The sequence below is a fragment of the Podarcis vaucheri genome (genome assembly GCF_965113315.1).
Source record: "Podarcis vaucheri genome assembly, chromosome: 15".
NCBI lineage: Eukaryota > Metazoa > Chordata > Lepidosauria > Squamata > Lacertidae > Podarcis > Podarcis vaucheri.
The window spans coordinates 5003809-5025433 of NC_138753.1; the positions used below are offsets into that span (position 1 = coordinate 5003809).

General features: G+C 50.3%; 2 protein-coding genes across 7 annotated transcripts in view; one reads left to right on the top strand and one right to left on the bottom strand.

The window, feature by feature from the left end:
- Window positions 1–432: 432 nt before the first annotated feature.
- Window positions 433–2084, bottom strand: PTRH2 (peptidyl-tRNA hydrolase 2). Of its 3 annotated transcripts, XM_082201985.1 has the most exons (3): window positions 1832–2036; window positions 1253–1340; window positions 433–1101 (listed from the first exon to the last, which is right to left on the bottom strand). In XM_082201985.1, the coding sequence occupies exons 2-3, from the start codon at window positions 1300–1302 to the stop codon at window positions 576–578; spliced, it is 576 nt and encodes a 191-aa protein (XP_082058111.1). In that variant the 5' UTR covers window positions 1303–1340; window positions 1832–2036; the 3' UTR covers window positions 433–575. The 3 variants fall into 3 exon arrangements, with proteins under 3 accessions (XP_082058111.1, XP_082058113.1, XP_082058112.1); XM_082201987.1 differs by lacking the exons at window positions 1253–1340; window positions 1832–2036 and adding an exon at window positions 2066–2084; XM_082201986.1 differs by lacking the exon at window positions 1253–1340 and having other exon boundaries at window positions 1832–2035.
- A 440-nt stretch (window positions 2085–2524) lies between these two features.
- Window positions 2525–21625, top strand: part of VMP1 (vacuole membrane protein 1) — a 117983-nt gene continuing 98882 nt past the window's right edge. The window contains exon 1 of one of the 4 annotated variants that reach the window (XM_082201898.1): window positions 2525–2674. The gene's annotated coding sequence lies outside the window, so the exon portion shown is untranslated. Of the gene's footprint in view, window positions 2675–3169; window positions 3189–17150; window positions 17170–17263; window positions 17337–21625 lie in introns of those variants that run through there. The other 3 variants (XM_082201901.1, XM_082201900.1, XM_082201899.1) reach the window with 3 other exon arrangements.

Below are 21625 nucleotides of genomic sequence, written 5' to 3' on the forward strand. Positions count from 1 at the left end.
TATGTGAATGACAACTAAAGAACTCTGTAGGATGGCCACCTTCTACACTCCTCACCTCAGATTTGAGTCTTTAAAACAAGTGTGGTCTGGCTAACTGAGGCTACAACTCCCATCATCCCAAACCACTGGTTGTGCTGGATGAGGCGGATGGGAGTTTGAGTCCAGAAAAACCTAAGGAGTGACAAGTTCCTCATCCCAGGAACAATGTCCATATTCATAAGAACTGTCCCTTCAGACCGACCATTTTCAAAGAGCCAATTCTCTATTTAAAATATAAATAAATCCACAGACTGCCCCAGAGAAGCAGGTTTCACCCTGTACTTACTATACATGCCCTTAATTTTTTTCCTCCTATCAACAATTTCCTGGGACAGTAAGTTCAAGGATCATGTTTAACCAGCTGACAACAAAGAAGCAGAGCGTGGACAGATAACCTGTTGCATTTTTATGTATTCCAAATACTGAAAGGCAATGAAAAATAAACCATGATCCTGCTCAATAATCACTGTTTTTAAGGGGTTGTTTGCTTTAAATCTATAGTTGATATCATTATCTCTGGGCTAGATGCTCCGTATTCAGTAAAGTTTTAAATGGCCAGAGACTTTGTCCACAACCTCCACTGGTCCCGGTCCGATGCCGAGGACAGTCCGGGAACCCGGGGCTATCTGCGTACGGCCCGCATCTTGGATTAAGCTCACTGTCAGGCCCAGCGTTTTGGCCTCGCCCAGGAGCTGAAGCAACGTTTCCTCGTCAGGAGCTTTGAGGACCACCTTGGGCTGTCCGCAATACTCCCACTGCTTCAGGAGTTCAGGGTTTCGGCGCTGGATTTGTTTGTAGGCTGAGACAGCCGCATGGGAGCACTGGGCTGCCACTTTGCCCTTCTGCATCTTCAGGTCATTCCGGACGACAATCACCATCTTGAATTCGCCGCTTTCGCCCATGACAGTGGCTTCATTGCCCAGTTCATTGGCAAGCTGGGTCATTCTGGCTTTGGATGGTCGCAAGAACCGGGCACGAATGCTCCAGCCCAGGCATACCCCACAGGCAACACCAGCAATTATACTGAAGAGACCGGGCTTGGAAAGGTAATCCATAGTACATCTAGCGACAAGACAAGAGGAATGTTAGGAGTGCTCAGGAAAATAGAAATTGCAGCCTTCACGACAACAAAACCATGCAGAAGGTACCAAGTTCAAAGCAGTTGTATCTGGGAAAGACTGAAAGCTTAGGGAGTAAACCAGCGTTCACCTACCTGGTGCCTTTTAGATGATGCAAGCTCCCACTGCCACCATCCCTTGCCATGGGTCAGGTGGGGTGCTGGGAGTTGTAGTCCAAAGCATCTGGAGCACAGAATATTTTCAGGCGGGGGGTGGGGAGGCGATGGGTTTGTAGGCCAAGGGTCCTCAATTCATATAGGTTAACTCTTATATAAAGTATTGAAATCGTGGGACAAAGGGGTGGAAGAAATCAAATGGGTTGTACCTAACTAGGAGGCTGATCCCACTGAAATGAATGGATCCAAGTTAATAATTTCCATTCCTTTACAATGGGTCTGCGTTTTCATTTGTTCCTATGAATCCGCAACCTGATTGGACTACAGGAGAATCCCGGAATTAGCCAATTACGTGGGGCCCATTGTGTAAATAATGTATATAAAGCAGACATTCTGGGGGAACTTCCATTCCTCCTCCCCACTATGAGCTGAATAAAGAGAACGAAATCCACTCTCGACTCTGAGTATATTTCAGTTGTAAACCGCCCTTTTGTCTTTGGGTGAAGGGCGATATAGAAAATTAATTAAAAATAGTAAAAATAAGACTAATAAATATACCATCGGCTCGAGTTTTCATTCAAGGACCCCATCTTTCTCGGTCAGCATCAAAGTAAATTTGCAGATGCAAGTGAGTTTTCTTTTTTTTTAAGTCGGAGAGGCCTAGCAGTCCGAACTGACTTCTTTGGCTTCCCCACTATATTTGCATAAATCTTCACCTGAGTCACAGGCGCGCTCCTTGGGACCCTCTCCACCCTTTCTCTCCCCCTTCCCGCCGCCTCCGCATCTCCTCACCAGCCACTCGCGCCGCCGACCAGCCTCAGAGCAGGAGCCACGATGCGGGCCGGCAGTCGACGTCACAAACACGGCCAGCCAATCGCAACACCGCGCGTGCCTTTATCGAAGGCTGCCCCGCCCCCTCTTCCCAACGGCCTGTGGGCGACGTCAAAAGACGGCCGGCCAATCGCTTCGCCCCTTTGCGTGACGCCACACATACACCGACCAATCGGAAAGCGCGCTTGCCAACTGAAATAGATGTCTACATTTCTCTCTTCCCAACCCCCTCCCGCCCTTTTTTAAAAAAATATTTCCTTTCTCTGTAATGAAGCTGAGAAGAGAAAGACGAGATCCGAAAAAGGAAGGCGCGTGAGGAGACGCCGCCGCCGCCAACCGGCGCCGTGCAGGAAATGACGTCGCCGCGCCCGGAAGCGACGAGGAAGAGACCGGCTTTCCGGTCGGTGGGCGGGGCCGAGCGGAGAGCCCTCCCCCGACTTCCGGGTTGGCCCGAAGCCCGGAGGTAACATCAAGAGCGGCAGGAGGAGGAGGAGGCGAAGACGGAGGAGGAGAGGAAGAAGCCGGACGGAGCCGGGGCTGCCGCGCGCCTGTGGGAAGAGAGCGAGCGAAGTAAGCGGCGGGGGTCTGAGGGGGGGGGCGGCCTACGCTGCCTACGGGTCCCCCGGAGGGACACGGGGCAGGCAAGGCGAGCGCGGAGTCTCTCCCCCCCCCCCCGCCCCCGTTCCTGCGCTTTTATTATCCTGTCAGGAAAGGCAGGGAGGGACCCCGGCGGTGGTCTTGGGGTGGGGAGGCTGCCCCTCTCAAACGGTTCTCCCTCCTTCGGTTTCAGAGCTGCCCGTGGGCTGTGCCTAACCCAAGTTCTCCTCAGAGTAGACCCATTGGAACCAGCGGGCTCTCAGCCCGCCCTCTCAATGGGTCTACCCTGAGAAAGGTCAGCGCCGGATACAACCCAATGGACCTGAGTTAGTGATAGAATTGTCGAGTTGGAAGGGACCACCAGGGTCATCTAGTCCAACCCCCTTGCCCAATGCGAGGCTCGAACCCACGACCCTGAGATTAAGAGCCTCTTGCTCGACCGACTGAGCTAGTCGTGTCCTTTGATTTCAGTGGGTCTTCTCTGAAGGTAGGCGGGAGCTGGGCAGCGTCTGTTGTTTGGGGGATGGGGGTGGGCTTCTCTTTCTTCTTCCAGCTCTCTTCTTCATTTTGAGGCAAGGGCCCTTCTTGTGGCTCCAGTGTGAATGGCAGTGGTTGGTGGGTGAGACAAAGAAATAAAGAGCCGGGTTCAAATTCTGCCTTGGAATCCAACTAGCTCTGTCTGTTAGTTCTGCTCAGAGTAGACACAGTGAAATGAATGGATGCACGTTAGGCATGTCCATTGATCTCAATGTGCTTGATCCAAGCATGGCTAAGATTGGATGCAGTCTTCTTATATAAATAAATAAAAATAAAGACCAGCTCTCTATTAACTTGTATTTGAAATCTAAGTAACTACTTAAGCTTGTATCTGACTTAATGCCAAGTGTGTATAAGATTGCAGACTTAAGTCTCATTGAGGACAGTGGAACTTCTTAGTGTACAGGCATAGATTTGTACTGCAAGTCATCTCCTTGAAAGCGAATGGGTCCGCCCTGAGTATGATTCGTAGTACAAACTTATGCTTGCTTACTCAGGAGTATGCCCCATAGAGTTGAGTGGGACTTACTCCCGGGTAGCCGAGTCTCTACTCAGTTACAGCATCAGTTTTTTCTTTAATTTGGTTTATTTTATATACATTCGATTATCTTCTCAATGTCCATGGGCTCTTCATGGAAGCTCTTATTTATTTAATCTTCTGTATTTTGGAGTATGTAGATATTTTAAAGGGGACAGGTCTTTGCCCCAAGGAGCTTACCGACTAAACATTGAGAGTGTTAGAGACACATTAACAGCAGGGATTGAAATATTGGCACATGTGTTTGTGTATACTGAGACATCGTTTCTGTTTGGTATGAAGAATTGAGTGTAGAGCGGGAAGGATTTCAATTATTGATTACTTAACGGAAATGAATGTTTTGGACTTGCGTGTTAGTAGGGCAGCCAAACCCAGTTGCAGTTGTCACCTAACAGTTGGAAAGAGGAGCTTTTCTTTGGTGCAACTTGTGTCAGAGTGTCATCAAGGAGAGAACAGCCTTTCCAATTATTAAAGATCTAAAATTTTGGACAACTGGTTTTCTGAAAGTATGAATGCACGTTGGGAGACAATTCCACTTATTTTCCCGTCACATGGGGGGGAGCCATAAGGCCATGGGGTGCTAGTGGGGCAAGAGGGGCAGCAATTCCCCTTCCATGAACCAGGCTCACTGCTTTCATTTCTATCCCCAGGCTCACCACTTTCTTTCTTTAAAAAAGAGTAAGCTTCTGGCATTTATAGAACCTGAGATGCAAGGCAAAATATACAGATACCGTGTGTAGCCCGCTCCCTGGGTTTCAGTGTTTTACTCCCCACAGCCTCAAAAAATTCCTGCAGACACTCGTACATAGGCTGTGGGTCATGAGGCACAGGGAGAGAGCAGCTGGATAGCTGCTGTGTTGTTATTTTTAAGTAAGTATTTCTGCTGCCTTGGCTTGTCATGCCACAATACTGTTAAGGATTCGAAAATGTGCACCTGCTGAAATTCCCTCTTTTGGCCACCTGAGATCTCTTGTGAAGTTGAAACATGATAATGGCAGTCTCTTCTTAGGAGTCTTACAAAAGTGATTTATAGAATTGTAGAGTTGGATGGGACCAATAGGGTCATTTGGCTAACCCCCTGAAATGCAGGAATCCTGCCCACAGCTGTCCCTGGGTGGGCTCGAACCACCAACCTTCTGGTTAACACCCAGATGGGATAGTGATGATGCTACTACCCTCTCTATCTTCTTCTTTGTCCCCAGTTTACTGAACAAAATATTCAACTTGTTTCTGGGGTGTGTCACACACATGCTCGCACGCACACATTCCCATTGCCACAACATTCCCACAGGAATGTTGATTTCCTCACTTCACTGAGGTGGCAACAGCTTATTGCCCTGTTAAGAGCAGCCAGGCTAATGCCCCTTTCTACCCACTCACCTTAGATAATACTTTGGGTGCCTCCTCATGACTTCATGTCATTCTGACTTGCTTGCAGGGAGGCTAGACAATGTTGTTTCAAAGCAAGCATTACCCCCACACTTTCCCATCACTTTCCTTATTGCAAAAAGCCCCGAATTTTTGGGAAGCGGATTTGTTGCTCAAGACCTCCCGGTCGCCTTCAGTTGCGCAACCTGGACTTGCCTGTTTGCACTTGAACCCCAGCCGAAAATAGCAACAGGCCAGAAGTGCCCTTCAGACTCAGTTTCTGGTAGTAATAAAAGAGATCAGTTTTCTTTCTGGCTTTCCCCTGATCCCAGCCCTGGCTGACAGTGTTTGGGTAGTGTCTCGCAAGCTAGCAGTGAAACTTTAGAACGAGGAAATCGGTGGTTAGATTCTTTTTTTATTGTTGTTGTTTTCAAATTGAGGCTCGACTGCAGCCCTCTCTTTTTTCAAAAGGTCAGTTTGAGGTAGAATCGCTCTTCAAGACCTTCACACCAGAACAGTCCCTCTCCGTGTTCCCGTTGCTCCCTCTGGTGTCTGAATCTAGCATCGTTCTCATCTAGCCTCTGGATTTAGCCTGCTTTCGAAGAAAGGAGTCCTGTGAGTCCAGTTAAGATCAGGCTGTAATGCTGATTTATGGAAGATGTTTCTGATGGGTATTGGAGAGGCAGGAAGCTGGCACACTTTCGCAGAAAAGCTGTGAGGTTCTTGGCATTGATGATTGTACAACTTAGCATTCATGTATAGGTTCAGTCAAGATGCTAGCTGGGCTCATCCTATATCAGACAACCTGGTCCCTTCCAGATGCTTTGGACTACAACTCCCATCAGCCCCAGCCAGCACATGGAGTTGTAGTCCAAAATTGGTGAAGTCTGTCTTATACAGTGGTACCTCGAGTTAAGTACTTAATTCGTTCTGGAGGTCCGTACTTAACCTGAAACTGTTCTTAACCTGAGGCACCACTTTAACTAATGGGACCTCCTGCTGCCGCCACACCGCCAGAGCACGATTCCTGTTCTCATCCTGAAGCAAAGTTCTTAACCCAAGGTACTATTTCTGGGTTAGTGGAGTCTGTAACCTGAAGCGTATGTGTCAGAGCTGCTACCAGGTCCCAGCTCACATAGGACCACGCCACACAGCGTCCACTTTAAAAGAGTCTTTATTGAGTTACAGGTTTCATTTCCGAACTGCAGCGTGCAGCTCTACACCTTCTGCTCTAGGTCGGCGAAGACCCGTCTGAGTCCCCGCCTCTTGCACACCAGCTTAATACCCTAGCCTTGCTCCACCTCCTTCGCCTCTCCCTACGTCTCTGGGTCCTTCTGCCCCCCTGGGCCTCCTCCCTTCTACTCTCCTCTGACGCTGACCCCCCTGATCCTTCTGCCTCCTTGCGGCGGGCTTTAGGACCTGGCTCACTCTCCGGGCTGCTTACTGCTCCAGCTTCCGCTGCATTTGAACTTGGCGCGCGCGCCCAACTCTCTACTTTCCTCTTAACCGTTGCCTCGCTCTCTGAGGAGGGCGTGACCACCCCTGACTCGTGCCCTCCCTCCTGCTGACAGCCTCCGGAACCCGATGCCTGGCTACCTTCCTCCCTGCTGCTCTCAGTCTTGAGCGTGGGTCCCGACTTCCAGCTGCTGCCGCCCTCAGTTATGAGCGTGGGTCCCGACTTCCAGCTGCTGCTCTCTGAATCTCCTCTGTTCCCTTCCTCCTGGGGTGTCCCCCCGGATCCCCCCCTTGCTCTGCTCACTGGGGCTCCCTTTTGGGAGTCCTCTGACTCACTGCTTAGGCTTGGAGATCTCGGGTCGTCATCATCACTCATTCTCCCTTCGGCTTCCTCCCCCTCGCTCTCTGTTTCCACCCTTCTCTGCGTCTCTGCTTCTGAACCCCTGACATCCATCCCCCCCTCGAAGCCCCCCCTTCCCCCCTCCCCGCTGTCAGGTGTGGGTGCTGGGCGCTCCATCATCATGGGAGGGAATGCTGGATACAGGTCGCTCCCCGTGGGTGGCCGCCAACTGAAGACCTCCGAGTCTTCCCCCTCGCGGTCGTCGACGTTGACTTGTTGCTCTTCCATCTCTGTACCGCCGTGCTCGAACCCGAGGTCCTCCCCGAACACGTCCATGTCAGTCTCTGCGTCGGTCGCTCGACCTGGCATCTCCAGCCACTTCCTGCGCCATCGCTCCTCTGGTCGATCGTCCCACCAATACGAGTTGCCTGATGCCGAACCTGCCGGTGAACCTTCTGGGGAACGGGTGCTCCGTGCGGGTTCCCCTTCTGAGTCGAATCCATGGAACGTGCTGGAAGAAAGTGTGGGTGTGAACAACCAGTCGTCGAAGAAGCTCGCTGGCATGGGTTTGTGTGGGAAGAGGGCATGAAACTCGTCCTTGAGCAGGGGTTCCTCCAAAGCGTAGTCTGGTACCCAGCTATTGGCGCTGGCCCGGGTGCCCTCTCTGGCTAAGAGGTATTCGACTCCCTCTTCCCCCCATCTGGAGTCCAAAATCTCCGTGACCTCGTTGATGTGGTCCTGGTGCTTCACCTCCCGCGTCTCCGTCCGTTCCCGGAGCGGACTTGGCGCCGTCCCTGGCTCCTGGAACCTGTGAGGTGCCTTGTAGGGAGTGAGCACCGACCTGTGGAACACCGGATGCATTCTGGAACCCTCCGGCAGCGCCAGTCGGAAGGCTACCGGGTTGATCTGCGCTTCGACTTGGTACGGACCGATCTGCTTGTGCCCCAACTTCTTCTTGGCAAGCGACCTGGTCGGCACTGCGTGGGCTGCCAACCAGACCCAGTCTCCCACTTGGATCACTTCGCCAACCCGCCTGTGCTTGTCAGCTTGCACCTTGTAGGCGTGCTTAGCTAGCTCCAGCTGCCGTCTGAGTTGATCGTGGACCGCCTGCAGCTCTGACGCGAACGCGTCCGCCGTCTGTGGTTCTCCTTCCCCCACTCTCTCCAGTCCCGGGAAGGTTCTGGGATTCCTCCCATTGTTGGCAAAGAACGGCGTCACTCCTGTGGACACGTGCTTCGTGTTGTTGTAAGCGAACTCGGCTAGCGGCAGGTAATCCACCCACGTCGCAGGCTGTTGATTGGCATAGCATCTCAGGTACTGCTGCATGATGGCATTGACCCTCTCTGCTTGCCCGTTGGTCTGCGGGTGTCTTGCTGATGCCAGATTGACCTTGACATTTAGAAAACCCATCAGCTTCTGCCAGAAAGACGAGATGAACTGGCGTCCGCGGTCGGACAGGATAGACCGTGGCAGGCCATGCACTTTGAACACGTGATCTATGAACAGTTTGGCGGTTTGTTCCGCCGTGGCCACCTTCGCACACGGAATGAAATGTGCCATCTTGGTGAACAAGTCCACCACCACTAGCACAGCTGTCTTGCCTCTCGAGTTGGGTAAATCCGTCACAAAGTCCAGGGCCACCCTCTCCCACGGTTCAAACGGTGTTTGCAGCGGTTCTAACAGTCCCGCCGGTGGTCTGTGTACCGGCTTGGCCCTCTGGCAGGTGTCGCACCTCGCGACGTAGTCCGCGACCTCTCCTCTCAGCTTGGGCCACCAGAAGTCTCTCGCGACTAATTCCATCGTTTTCTCTGTGCCAAAGTGACCGGCCGTGGGTGCGTCGTGCAACTGTTGCAGTACCTTGGCGCGAAGGTCGTCTCCTGGTACATAGACAGCCCCTTTGCGTAGGAGCAAGCCGTCCCGCACCTGGAACTCGTCCGTGGTAGCCGTGCCTCTGAGCAGTTCCGCCATCTTGTCTTGCGCGAATGAGTCGTCCCGCAATGCACGTCGCACCGCATCCAGGTCTACTGTAGCTGAGGCACACGCCCACGCCGTCGGTGCGAAGATGTGCATGGCCGCCGCTGGCGTCACCTCTTCTAGGTATTGCGGTTTTCGGGACAGTGCATCCGCCATGATGTTGGTGTCGCCTGGGACGTACTCTATTCGGAAATTGAAGTCAGCAAAGAACTCCGCCCAACGTATCTGCCTCTGGTTCAGGAACTGAGCCGTGCGCCAGTGCTCCAGATTCTTGTGGTCCGTGCAGACCTGCACCGTGTGCTTGGCGCCGATTAGGAAGTGCCTCCACGCCTTGAAAGCTGCATGAATGGCCAGCAACTCCCTGTCCCAGATGGTGTAGTTCTGCTCCGACTTGCTGAGCTTTCTGGAGTAGAACGCTCCCGGCCGCCACACCCCCTGCGGGTCTCGCTGCAGCAGGACAGCTCCCACGGCTCTGTCTGACGCGTCTGTCTCTACCCTCAACGGTTTACTGGGGTCGATATGCAGCAGTTGCTTCTCCGATGCGAAGAGATGCTTGAGCGCTTGAAAGGACTGTTCCGCCTGCTCCGTCCAGATGAATTTCTTTTTTTTGGAGCTGAGCGTGTCCGTAATTGCTGCCGTTTGCATCGCGAACCCCTTGATAAACTTGCGATAGAAGTTGGCGAAGCCGACAAACCGCTGGACCTCCTTCCGGTTGCGCGGGCTTTTCCAATCCAATACCGCACGAACCTTGGTGCTGTCCATGGCTATCCCCTTGTCCGACAACTTGTATCCCAGGAAATCCACCTCCGTCGTGTCGAACTGGCACTTCTCCAGCTTGGCGTACAGTCTATGTTGTTGCAACCTGCTGAGCACCTCCCTCACGTCTCGGTCGTGAGCTTGCTGCGAGTCAGAGAAAATCAGGATGTCATCCAGGAAGCAGACGCATGTCTTGTAGAGGAGTCCCTCCAACACGTGATGCATAAAAGCTTGAAAACAGTGAGAGCCATTTTGTAATCCAAAGGGCATAACTCTGTATTCGTAGGTGCCCAGCGGTGTGAACATGGCCGTCTTCCACTCATCGCCCTCCCGCATGCGGATGAGATTGTACGCCCCTCGCAGGTCCAACTTGGTGAACACGCGTCCCTTGCGCACCGTCGCGAGGAGGTCGTCAATCCTGGGCATGGGGTAATCAGACGGTTTGGTCATCTGGTTCAAAAGGCGGTAGTCCACAACTAGTCTTTTTTGGGGCGTGTCTTTCTTTTTCACGAAGAAAACGGGACTGCCCCCCACTGCCTTGGACTCTCTGATGAAGCCACGCTCCAGATTATGCTCGATGAACTGTTTGAGTTCCTGCATTTCATCTTCAGACATGGAGTATAGCCGCCCCTTCGGCAGCGTCGCCCCCGGTAGGAGGTCAATCTTGCAGTCATATGGCCGGTGAGGGGGTAGCTTGTCCGCCTCCTTCTCGCAGAAGACCTCCAAAAAGCTCGCGTATTTGTGGGGGACCGCTTGCAACGTTCCCAACTGCAGTTGTGATTCCTCCTCCTCTCCCTCCCGTCGGGGCAGGATGCAGTGTTCTGCGCAATAAGAGGAGCCGAAGATCAGTTGTCTCTGGTACCAAGCCAGTGTCGGACTGTGCCTGTCCAGCCAACTCATGCCCAACACAATGGGCGTGTCCGACAGTTGGGTGACATTAAAACTGATGACTTCCCTGTGGTTGCCAAGGCGCATCACCATCGGTGGCGTCTGCTTCACCACCTGCCCCCCTAGCAACTCTCTGCCATCCACTGTGACGACTTGCAGGGGCAGAGTGGCAGGCAATAGCTGTATAGCGTGCTGCTCCACAAAGCTCTGCGCTATAAAGTCTGCGTTGCTTCCAGAATCCACAGAAAGCGGCACTTCGATAGTGACGCCGTCGGGTAGCTGGAGAGATGCTGTGAGCTGCACTACTGGTTTGGGTGGGAGGGGATCCGTGGGTTGCAAGATTGCTGGGGACTGCTTCACAGATGCGTCTGGCTGGGCCCCAGTGCCTCCGTCTCCAGCCAGACATCGTCGTTTCCCTGCTGTGGTTCTCCTTGCTGCGTTGCTGCAGTCACCATTGCTGAGGCTGCAGTGTGCTTGTGGAGCCTCCGGGGACACTCCTTCGCCAAATGGCCTGGATCCTCGCAGATGTAACACTTCCTGTTCCCTCTAGGAGGCTTCGCTTTCACTGCTGCCGGTGCTAGGGCTCTGGCTGCTGACTGAGCCCTTGCACCTCCAACCTCCATCGGTTCCCCTCCCCCTCCTGGCGGAGGTGTGGATTGCGCACGCGCTGCTTCCCTCGGAACGAAATAGAAACTTCTCGCTGCTTCGCGCCCTCCACGTCCTTCATCTCTGCACCATGGACGTTCTTCCAGCCTCACCCCCACAGTCAGCGCCCTTTGGACCACCTCCTGCGTGCTTCGGGGCCTCTCCCCCCTTGCAATTTCATCCTTAACCGCTGAACTTAGACCCTCCCAGAAGAGGTCTCTGACAGGGGGCGAATCCCGATCCCATTCTAAAGCACTGACCAGCGCAAAAAATCGGGCTTGATACTGCCGGACGCTCGCCCTCCCTTGTTTTAGTCCATGAATCTCCCGTCTGGCAAGATCCACATCAATAGTAGACAAAAAACACGCATCCATCGCTTTGATAAAGGCATCTGCATTCTGAAGCGCCGGATCTTTATCCCTCCACAAATTGCGCAGCCAGGCTTTGGCATCCCCATGCAAATGGGACAATATGAACCCCACCTTCTCTTCCTCATCTCTAAAGTCTTTTGCCAGCAGTTGCAGTGCGCACATTACGTCTGCTCTAAAATTAGGGTACTGTTGCAAAGTCCCATCGAAGTGAGCCACAAGCCCTCCTGCTCTCCGTGCCAATCCCACGCCCTCCGGTCTGGGTCCCGGTTGCCCTTGCTTAACAAGCATTTCAAACCTGGCGTGTAGGTCTCTGTAGGCGGCTGTAGTCTCCTCCTCCCGTTTCTTGGAAGCCAATACCTCTGAGGACAACTGGGTCACTGCCTCTTGCAGCGCGGAGATCCTCTGTTCTTCCGTCATCTTGCTAACCTTTGTGAGCTCGCTTACAGACACCCCTCTTCCTCCCCTAGCGGCTTCTGCTCCCGCTGCGAGGTTTCAGGTTTCTGAAGCTTTAAAGAGACGGGTCTTACTGTCAGAGCTGCTACCAGGTCCCAGCTCACATAGGACCACGCCACACAGCGTCCACTTTAAAAGAGTCTTTATTGAGTTACAGGTTTCATTTCCGAACTGCAGCGTGCAGCTCTACACCTTCTGCTCTAGGTCGGCGAAGACCCGTCTGAGTCCCCGCCTCTTGCACACCAGCTTAATACCCTAGCCTTGCTCCACCTCCTTCGCCTCTCCCTACGTCTCTGGGTCCTTCTGCCCCCCTGGGCCTCCTCCCTTCTACTCTCCTCTGACGCTGACCCCCCTGATCCTTCTGCCTCCTTGCGGCGGGCTTTAGGACCTGGCTCACTCTCCGGGCTGCTTACTGCTCCAGCTTCCGCTGCATTTGAACTTGGCGCGCGCGCCCAACTCTCTACTTTCCTCTTAACCGTTGCCTCGCTCTCTGAGGAGGGCGTGACCACCCCTGACTCGTGCCCTCCCTCCTGCTGACAGCCTCCGGAACCCGATGCCTGGCTACCTTCCTCCCTGCTGCTCTCAGTCTTGAGCGTGGGTCCCGACTTCCAGCTGCTGCCGCCCTCAGTTATGAGCGTGGGTCCCGACTTCCAGCTGCTGCTCTCTGAATCTCCTCTGTTCCCTTCCTCCTGGGGTGTCCCCCCGGATCCCCCCCTTGCTCTGCTCACTGGGGCTCCCTTTTGGGAGTCCTCTGACTCACTGCTTAGGCTTGGAGATCTCGGGTCGTCATCATCACTCATTCTCCCTTCGGCTTCCTCCCCCTCGCTCTCTGTTTCCACCCTTCTCTGCGTCTCTGCTTCTGAACCCCTGACAGTATGTAACCTGAAGTGTATGTAACCCGAGGTACCACTGTACTGTAATTTTTTTAGGTATAATATCCAAGCTTATCTCAGTACTTTCTCTACACTTGGGAAACTGAGATGAATTCTCTGTTTTTGATTGTCAGGCTCCAACCCTGACGTCACAGAAAATATAGCTAAGTTCCTCACTTTAGCCATCAAAACAGGGTCAAAATTATTAAAAGGAAGATAAGTTCAAAGTCAAAACCTCCTGTATTTTTAAACTGTTTCCGGCTGTTTATTTTGTTTCACAAGATTTATATACAGCTTAATTGTAATAAAACCTCAAAGCGGTTTACAAAATGAAGAAAGCAATAAAATTATCAGTATAAAGCAGTTAAAACATACAGTGAAGTCTGCCTGTTTCAATAGACAAGGTTTTCCAAGATCACTTTCTGTTTATGAGTTTTGTTGTCTATTTATTTTAAAAGGTACAATTTGTGGGTGTATACCGTGTTTCTAAACCCCCTGCTGCAGTTGTCTCAATATCCCTGTAGTCCTATTATTTCAGTCTTTGATCAGTTTGTAAAATCTAAAAAGCAGCCCTGAAAGTTAGTTAGCTTTCTTCTTCCCAGTACAGTGGTGCCCCGCAAGACGAAAGCCTCACAAGACGAAAAACTCGCTAGACGAAAGGGTTTTGCGGTTTTTGAGCTGCTTCGCAAGACGAATTTCCCTATGGGCTTGCTTCGCAAGACAAAAACGTCTTGCGTTTTTTGCAAGTTTGTTTCCTTTTTCTTAACACCGTTAATACAGTTGCGACTTGACTTTGAGGAGCAACTCATAGAACGCGGTGTGGTAGCCTTTTTTGAGGTTTTTGGTGATTTTTGAAGCTTTTTCAAAACTTTTCCGATACCGTGCTTCGCAATACGAAAAATTCGCTAGACGAAAAAACTCGCGGAACGAATTAATTTCGTCTTGCGAGGCACCACTGTATGTGGATGCAGAACTAGAGCTGAGAGTGTTCTGTTAGTCACCTGGCAAAGGCAAGATTTGAATGGGGCAGCCCTCTGCCTTTGTGGCCACATGCTTCTGTCCACAACATTGACCTCTTAACGCTTTGCACATTATACTTCTGTGAGTGTGTGTATAAGTGGAAAAACGCTTTGGGAGTTTTGCCAGGAAGTGGCGTTTAAAAATGTGAGAAATCGACTATAAGCCATTGCTTACGTTTGTGTGTGCTGTGGATCTCTCTCATTGATCTTGTTATCTTTGTTAATTGACAGGCTGGCTTTGTCTATCCGAAATACACTGCCGCCAGTGAGAGGATATAATTGTAAAAAGTAATTGCTCAAAGTTGGTACAAAGTCTCTCTCAAGACAGAGTCCAAAAGGCTTAATATTGGATCTTCGTGTGGTTTTTCACAGAGAACAAGGTTCACTTTGAATCTTTTAAGACTCAAAGGTTTCAAAGATAACCTGGTTCTGTCTGTTCTTTCTCGATAACTAGGCCTTTGGCTGAGTGAATATTCTGTGGCCTTTTAAATGTGTTTGTGGGTAGGTGGGGATTATTGCTTTTATTCTTATTATTATTAATTTTGTGTTCTCGTTTGATATTTTTATGCTGAGAGCTTCAGATGAAATGTGGTACGCAAATTTAATTAATACCACTACTACTAACGATGTATCTTGCTATCTGTTAACTCCTTCATTCTTGCCATTTCCCTCCTGCGCGCTTTCTGTGTTTATTAAAAATATTGTGGTGGTGATTGTGAGCTAAGAGCCGGTTCAGATCTCTCCTCAGGTAGGAACTTGCCAAAGTCACCAAGAGCCGATTCACACTAAACAGTCAAAGCACATTCAACACACATTTAAAGCACGTGACTTCTGCAAAAGTATACTGGGAGCTGTAGTAGGTGAAGGGTGCTAGGAACTGTAGCTCTGTGAGGTGGAACTGCAGTTCCCACAATTCTTTGGGGGAAGTAATGTGCTTTAAATGTGTGTTGGGTATGCTTTAAATATATGATGTGGATCTGTTCTGGGTGTTTTTGGCCAAGGGAGCCTCTATCTTCCTCAGGTTCAGCCCCATCTGCATTAGTGTGATTTATATCCTGCACCTTCACTATAAGTGTGTGTTGTCCGGGTAGCTAACAGATCACTTACAGAACAGTAATCCTGCTCCAGTAAGTCTCTTATGTTATTCTTCCTGCTTTCTGTAAGATTCAGAAATGGCATCCCAAACTTTGTCATTTATACTCTTTTTAATAAAAAAATTTATTACATTTTCTGCTTTACAATTTCAAATAAACATTTTGCAAACTTTAAAATATCCAATGACTTCTCTTCTTCTCTTTCCGTGGTTCATTTTACCATGGTTCATCCCTGCATATTTTACAATAGCCATTCAAATCAATTTTCCACTATTACATTCATCAAGAATTATTTACTCTGCTGAATGTTGAATTTGTGTTAATCCTGCCGGCATTTTCAGCTGTACAGTTATTTTCCATATAGTCAATAAACATTTTCCATTCTTCTTTAAAGACATGTTCTTCTTGCTTTCTTATTCTATATGTTAAATCTGCAAGTTATGCATATTCTGTCAACTTGAGTTACCTATTCTCTTTAGTTGGGACCTCTCACTTTCCAATTTTGGGCTAACAAAACATGGGCCATAGTTGTTGAATACATGAATTAACCTTTTCTGACACCTGGGGATTTCAGTCTGGGTTATCCCCAGCAGAAAGGATTCTGGGGTTTTTGGGGGGGAAAGTAATTTAAACATTTTTTTCAGTTCATTGTAAATCATTTCCCAATGCTCTTTTACCTTTTTGCATGTCCACCACATGTGAAAGAACATTCCCTCCACATCTTTACACTTCCAACACTTATCTGATTCTGTCTTGTAAATCTTAGCCAACCTACTCGGAATTAAATACCATCTATGAATCATTTTCAAATATTTCCCTTTCAAAGAATAACATGCTGTAAATTTCAAGTCGCTTTTCCAAAGTTCCTCCCAGAGGTTAAGATCTATATTGTGTCCTATATCTATTGCCCAGTGCGTCACTGAAGCTTTAACTAGGTCGTCTTTTGTTTCCCATTCTAATAATATCTTTGTCATTTATACGCTTATTCCAGTTCCTCCCACCCCCAAACACCCCCCAATCCATTCATAATAAGGGGAAAGGTTATTCAGTCAGTCTTTAAAGTTGATTGATGTAGTGAGGATTTCTTCACTTCATTTCAAACTCATTTATGAGAGTGAGAATCAAAGCTACAGGAGACCTTGCATTTCCTAACACCGGTTGGTGTGTGTGTTTTCGTTCTCCCTTTGCTGAGGCACCATGTTCATTCATGAGCAGATGTGTTGCCATAGGACTGGCGGGTAGAATTGCTGGGGGTTGAAGAAGGGGAAAGTGTGATGGATTTTAAAGCTTCTGACTTGCGAGGAGCAGAATTTGTGAGCTAAATATAGCCTCCTCTGAGTTGGAGGGTTAGAGATGAAGCGAGAGACTAGCCCCTTGGTTTCGAAGCTGGGTTTCACTGGCTTTTGCTCGCTGAGGCCCTCATTTTTCCTTCTGTGGTTTAAAACTGGGGGCTGCGTTTGGAGTATTGATTGGAAAGAGGCAAGCACGAAACAGTGAGATCTTGGGTGCATTTGCACCTTGCGCTAAGCCATGGTTAATGGTTTCCTCTGAACGTGCTGATCAATTCTACATCGTTTCCCCCTCCTCCCCTTACAACATGAGAGCAGCAAACCAAAGTCCTCGGCCTCACATTAGGTCCAAACCGTAAGTCGCGGTTTCTTTTACAAGCCACCATTGGTAAGCCATGACTTTTCATCCTAGTTTGGAGCAAAGCAAATCAGATTTGATGTCATGCTGGACTAAGGATTCTAAGAACTGGGGTTTGTTGCTCTGAGTCACTAGCAAGGAGGAGCAGAACAGAAGCAATCCGCACGTTCCCAGTAAATCATTAACCATAGCTTTCATAACCCACAAATGTAGCGGGTAGGGAAAATGTAGCAGCAGGCATTCTCTTCAGGGCTGGCTATATTTCTCTATCAGAAGTGATTGAATGATCTGTTCACAGCCAGTGCAGGGGCAGAATGGAATTGGGCAACACCCTCACCCCAGTTGAGTCCAATTGCTCATGCGTCGCCTCCTTCCTGTGACTCATGCAGAGACACAACGGACAGCCTCCTGCTCACGGCTGGCAGTTCTGCAGCCCTTCTGCATTGAGAGCAGTTGTCAAATCCAGTTGATGTAGAGATGGGGCAGAATTTTCCACTCGAAATGGAAGGAGGTAAGGCCAGGGCAGAAAGTCATTTGGAGATTAGCGATATCTTGGTGCGTGCTTGTGAGTCCTGGGACATGATTTAAGTGTGACTCATTTGGACCATGGCCCCATCAGGTGGACATCTCAGCATGGAAAAGAGCCATTCTTGCTGATAGATCATCTGCTTGCATAAAGTAGGTCTCGAATCCAATTTCTGGCGTTTCCAAAGGGGGGGCTGGAAAAATATTTTTGCCTGAAATCCTGCATGCCAACCAGTCATACCTAGGAATAGAGGAAGTTGCCTTAGATACATTTGTCCATCGAGCCCAGTGTTGTCCACACGGGCTGGCAGTCTCTCTCAGCCTTATGTGGAAGTGCCAAAAGACCTAGGAGTGTAGAACAGTGCTGCTTCATGACCTCCTTGAGTGTTTTTCTTTGGCTAGAATGTGTCTGTGATCGTTCCTCTTGCTTGCCTGGAAAGGAGTGTGTGCGCTGAAACTAGCTTACTGGACAAAAGGTAAAGCTTATGCTTCTGGCATGTGGCCCCGAGGAGGTCCCCAGAAAGGAATGTGGCCCTTGGCCTGAAGAAGGTTCTCTACCCCCCTGGGGTAGACAGTGTTAAGCTAGGTGGAACAATGGTCTGGCTACAAATGACGCATCACTGCCTGTTGAATGAAGCATTTGCTGTGTAACCTTCTAACAGCCTCTGGAACGGAGGAATCTCACCACTATTGAGTCTGGAAGGGAAAATAAATCCATGAAAGTGAGTGTCTCTGCTTTAGCCGTCACTGATAATGATACAGCAGGCCATTATTTTTTCACCCCTTGTTAGTTTTCCAGGTTATTCTTGTTCAGCCAAGTAAGGACAGCTGTCAGGGCTGCTTCCAGATCCCAGCTCACAGAGGATCACGCTAGCCAGCGTTCACTTTATAAAAGTCTTTATTAAGTTACAGTTTCCAATTCCAAGCTGCAGCGTGCAGCCCTACGTCTTCTAAGCTAGACCGGCGAAGCTCCGTCTGAGTCCCCGCCTCCTGTACATCAACTTAATACCCTAGCCTTACTCCACCTTTTCCGCCTGACCGTTCTTCTCTGGGTCCCTCTGCCCCCCGTGGTCTCTTCCTTCCGGGACTCTTCTGACGCTGACCCCCCGGACCCTTCTGTCTCCTTGCGGCGGGCTTTAGGACCTGGCTCCCTTTCCGGGCTGCTTACTGTGCCGCCTTCCTGTGCATTTGAACTTGGCGCGCGCGCCCAACCTTCCACTCTCCGCTTGACCGTTTCTTCGCTCTCCGATGGAGGCGTGGCCACTCCTGACTCATGCCCTCCCCCCTGCGGCGAGCCGCCGGATCCCGATGCCTGGCGCCCTTCCTCCCCACTGCGCTCTGTTGGGGACGTTGGCCCCGATTTCCAACTGCTGCTCTCTGAACCCCCTCTTGTCCCTTCTTCCTGGGGTGTCCCCCTAAGCTCCCCCCTTGCTCTGGTCACTGGCGCTCCTTTCTGTGAATCTTCCAATTCACTGGACAGACTCGGAGACCTCGGGTCGTCGTCATCGCTCATCTTTCCTTCGGACTCCTTCCCCTCGCTCTCTGTTTCCTCCCTTGCCCTCGCCTCTGCTCCTGAACCCCTGACAACAGCGTATAATAGTCAGGCCGGCGGTGTCCCTGGTTTAATATTCTATTTTTTGACAGCAGCTGGTTCCAAACTGGGATTTCCCAAAGCTTGGGAGTGAAGGCGGGGAAAGAAGGGGAGGGGGGACAGGTTGGGTGGATTGATGGGACGGCTTGGCAACCCCCCAAGCCCACGGGGGGGGGGAGACGTATCTGTTGATCCTTTGCTAAGTCATAGGAGGCTTGTCAATGGGCAGCCAGGCAGCTGGGAAGGGGAATCGTAGCTGTGCTATGCTATGCATTCAGAAGAGCCTTGGCATTTCCAGCTGAAAGGAGCTCAGGAGGAAGTGGAACCTGGAAATAAGTTCTTCCTGAGACCTTAAGGAGACTCTGCCACAGGGAATAGACGGGCCTCCCCACCCCCACATGCTTTGAACCAGGCATCCCCCAACTCGGCCCTCCAGTTCTTTTGGGACTACAACTCCCATCATCCCTAACTAACCAGAGCAGTAGTCAGGGATGATGGGAATTGTAATTTTTTTTGGGGGGGTTTCCCTAAAAAGCTGGAGGGCCGTTTGGGGATGCCTGCTTTGGACTATGTCAGCTTTGGCTAGCATGCCCAGCAACCAGGGATGATGGGAGTTGTATTTCCAGCAACACTTGTGGAGGGCATCAGATTGGGTGTGAAAGACTGGAGAAGGTGAACTTTCGGTCTGATCTGGCTGAGCTTTTCGACACAATCCTGAAAGCTAAGCTGAGAGCCAGTGTTTTCCTAAAAAAGGAGTTAGACCAGGTGTGGGCATGAATCTGCCCTTGAGGCCGTTTCTCCGTTGTCTCCGTCTCCAGCCTGATGCCATGTGCAGTGTCAGATGGGGGGGCATGTAAGTTGTTCCTTTGCAAGCAGGGCTTGCTGATTGGCGCAGAAGGCAAGTCCTTCTCAGATCAGCTGCACCAGTGGAGCTGGGGCAGCTCGCTGTCAGCACGGACCAGCTGATCGGCTTTATCATCCCTTTTGAAGGTGTGTGTGAGCCCTGCTTTGCCCACTCGCAGGTCCAGTCTGAACCCAAACCGCACCTGCAAACAAACATCCAAGGAGCTAACTGCTTGGTGGTTTTGGCAAACCGCTTTGGAATTGTCACCTGATGTCGTAATGATGCCTGATTTGGCCCACGGGAAGTTGGTCAAGGGTAGGATCTGGTCAGCCTTGTGGATCTGGGTCATAATGCTTGGGGGGTTATGTCCATCAACAGGTGTGTTACATGACAGCACAGTGGACTTCCCATAAACATATTTCTGGCCACTGTAGGAACTACAAGGCCCGTTGGCCTAATCTGGAAAGATCTTCTCGAGGTCTTAAACATGGTTTCTTGAGAGAACTGGGGAAAGTGAACTTCTGAGTTGGAGATGAGCTGAAGAAAACCATCTGTGACACCAACAACCTGAAGAATAATGTGAGGTCAAAGGGTTTGTGAAATCTAACATGTTGTTCCTTTGCCATGCTTAAAGTTATATCGCGTTTCCCTGAGACAGGGGACGTGTCATCCTCCAGTTGGCTATAACTTCTCTCATTCCTGATAGTTGGCCTTGTGGGGAATGGAATGGAGTATCTTGGGAAAGGGTGTGACTGGCTTGCTGGAAGGCCGAACAGGAGCACTCCATGGCACATTTTGTTTGGGTTCATCTTTAAAGTCCAGTTCAAGTTTCCTAGCCTGCCAGTCCCCATATATCTACGTAACATTGGTCACAGCAAAAGGCCCAAAGTGGGAAGGAAGCGGCCCTCTTCAGTTTTACAAAAGCTTGCTTACCTGGTCACCTGAGGTGAACTTTATTTCATCCCAGGCGAATAGCTTTTGCTGAATCCCTTTGGAAACAAACTAACCTTTCCTTCTCTTTCTGACCTCCTTGTCTCCTGCCAGAGCTGGATCCCATTCTCTCAGCCCCACCCATACAACCGCCAGCTTCAGACCTGATAAAAAACAAAAACAAAAAGTAGGACACCCCATTTGGGCCAGATTAAGCAGGCGCCACCCAGGGAATGTGTCCTGTTGTGCAATCGGTGCTTGTACAATGAGCTAATGATTGTGGGTCCTCCTGCTTTTCCAGTAACTAAAATATAATGTAATGTTTAAACTATGTTGCCATGTCTCTTGGTTGTGTTACAGTTCGGGGGGGGGGGGGAATGAACATAGCAGGACATGAGCCCGTCAGTTGCTAAACATCTCTGCCAGCTGATCTTGGGCCCAGACGACCACCTGTTCTCTCTCCCTAAAGATCCCCTAAGGACATCTGACATCCCTGAGGCCCTTTCAAAGTGTTACTTAGCTTAAGGGGATTGGATTTTACATTCTTCAAGGGAGATGGCTCTGTCACTATTTTCAAGAGGACTCTCTGGGTGTTCGGGGAGAATTCCCCCGCCCTTCTCTCTCCCCCCCAGCCCTGCCTTAAGGAAGCACATAGACTTGTTTACAGCAGGGGGCATTAACCTCTGGCGTTTCTGGGACTACCAGAAGACCCACGTCACACACTTAAAAGCACAGCCTGGATAGCTCAGCTGGCTAGAGCGCGGTGCCGATGAAGGCAAGATTGCAGGTTCAATCTCCATATGGGACAGCTGCTGTTGCAGGGGCTTGGACTGGATGATCCTCAGGATCCCTTCTAACCCTACAATTGTGCGATTCTGTGATCCAGTGCACATTCAAAGCACATGGCTTCTCCCCTCCGCCACTCCACAAAACCCCAAGAATACTGGGAACTGTAATTTGTTCAGGATGCTGGGAATTGCACTCTATGAAGGGGAATCCCAGAATTCTTTGAGGGGTGTCACACGCTTGAAATGGGGATTGTATGTCCTTTAAGTACATGGTGCGGCTCCTTGACCA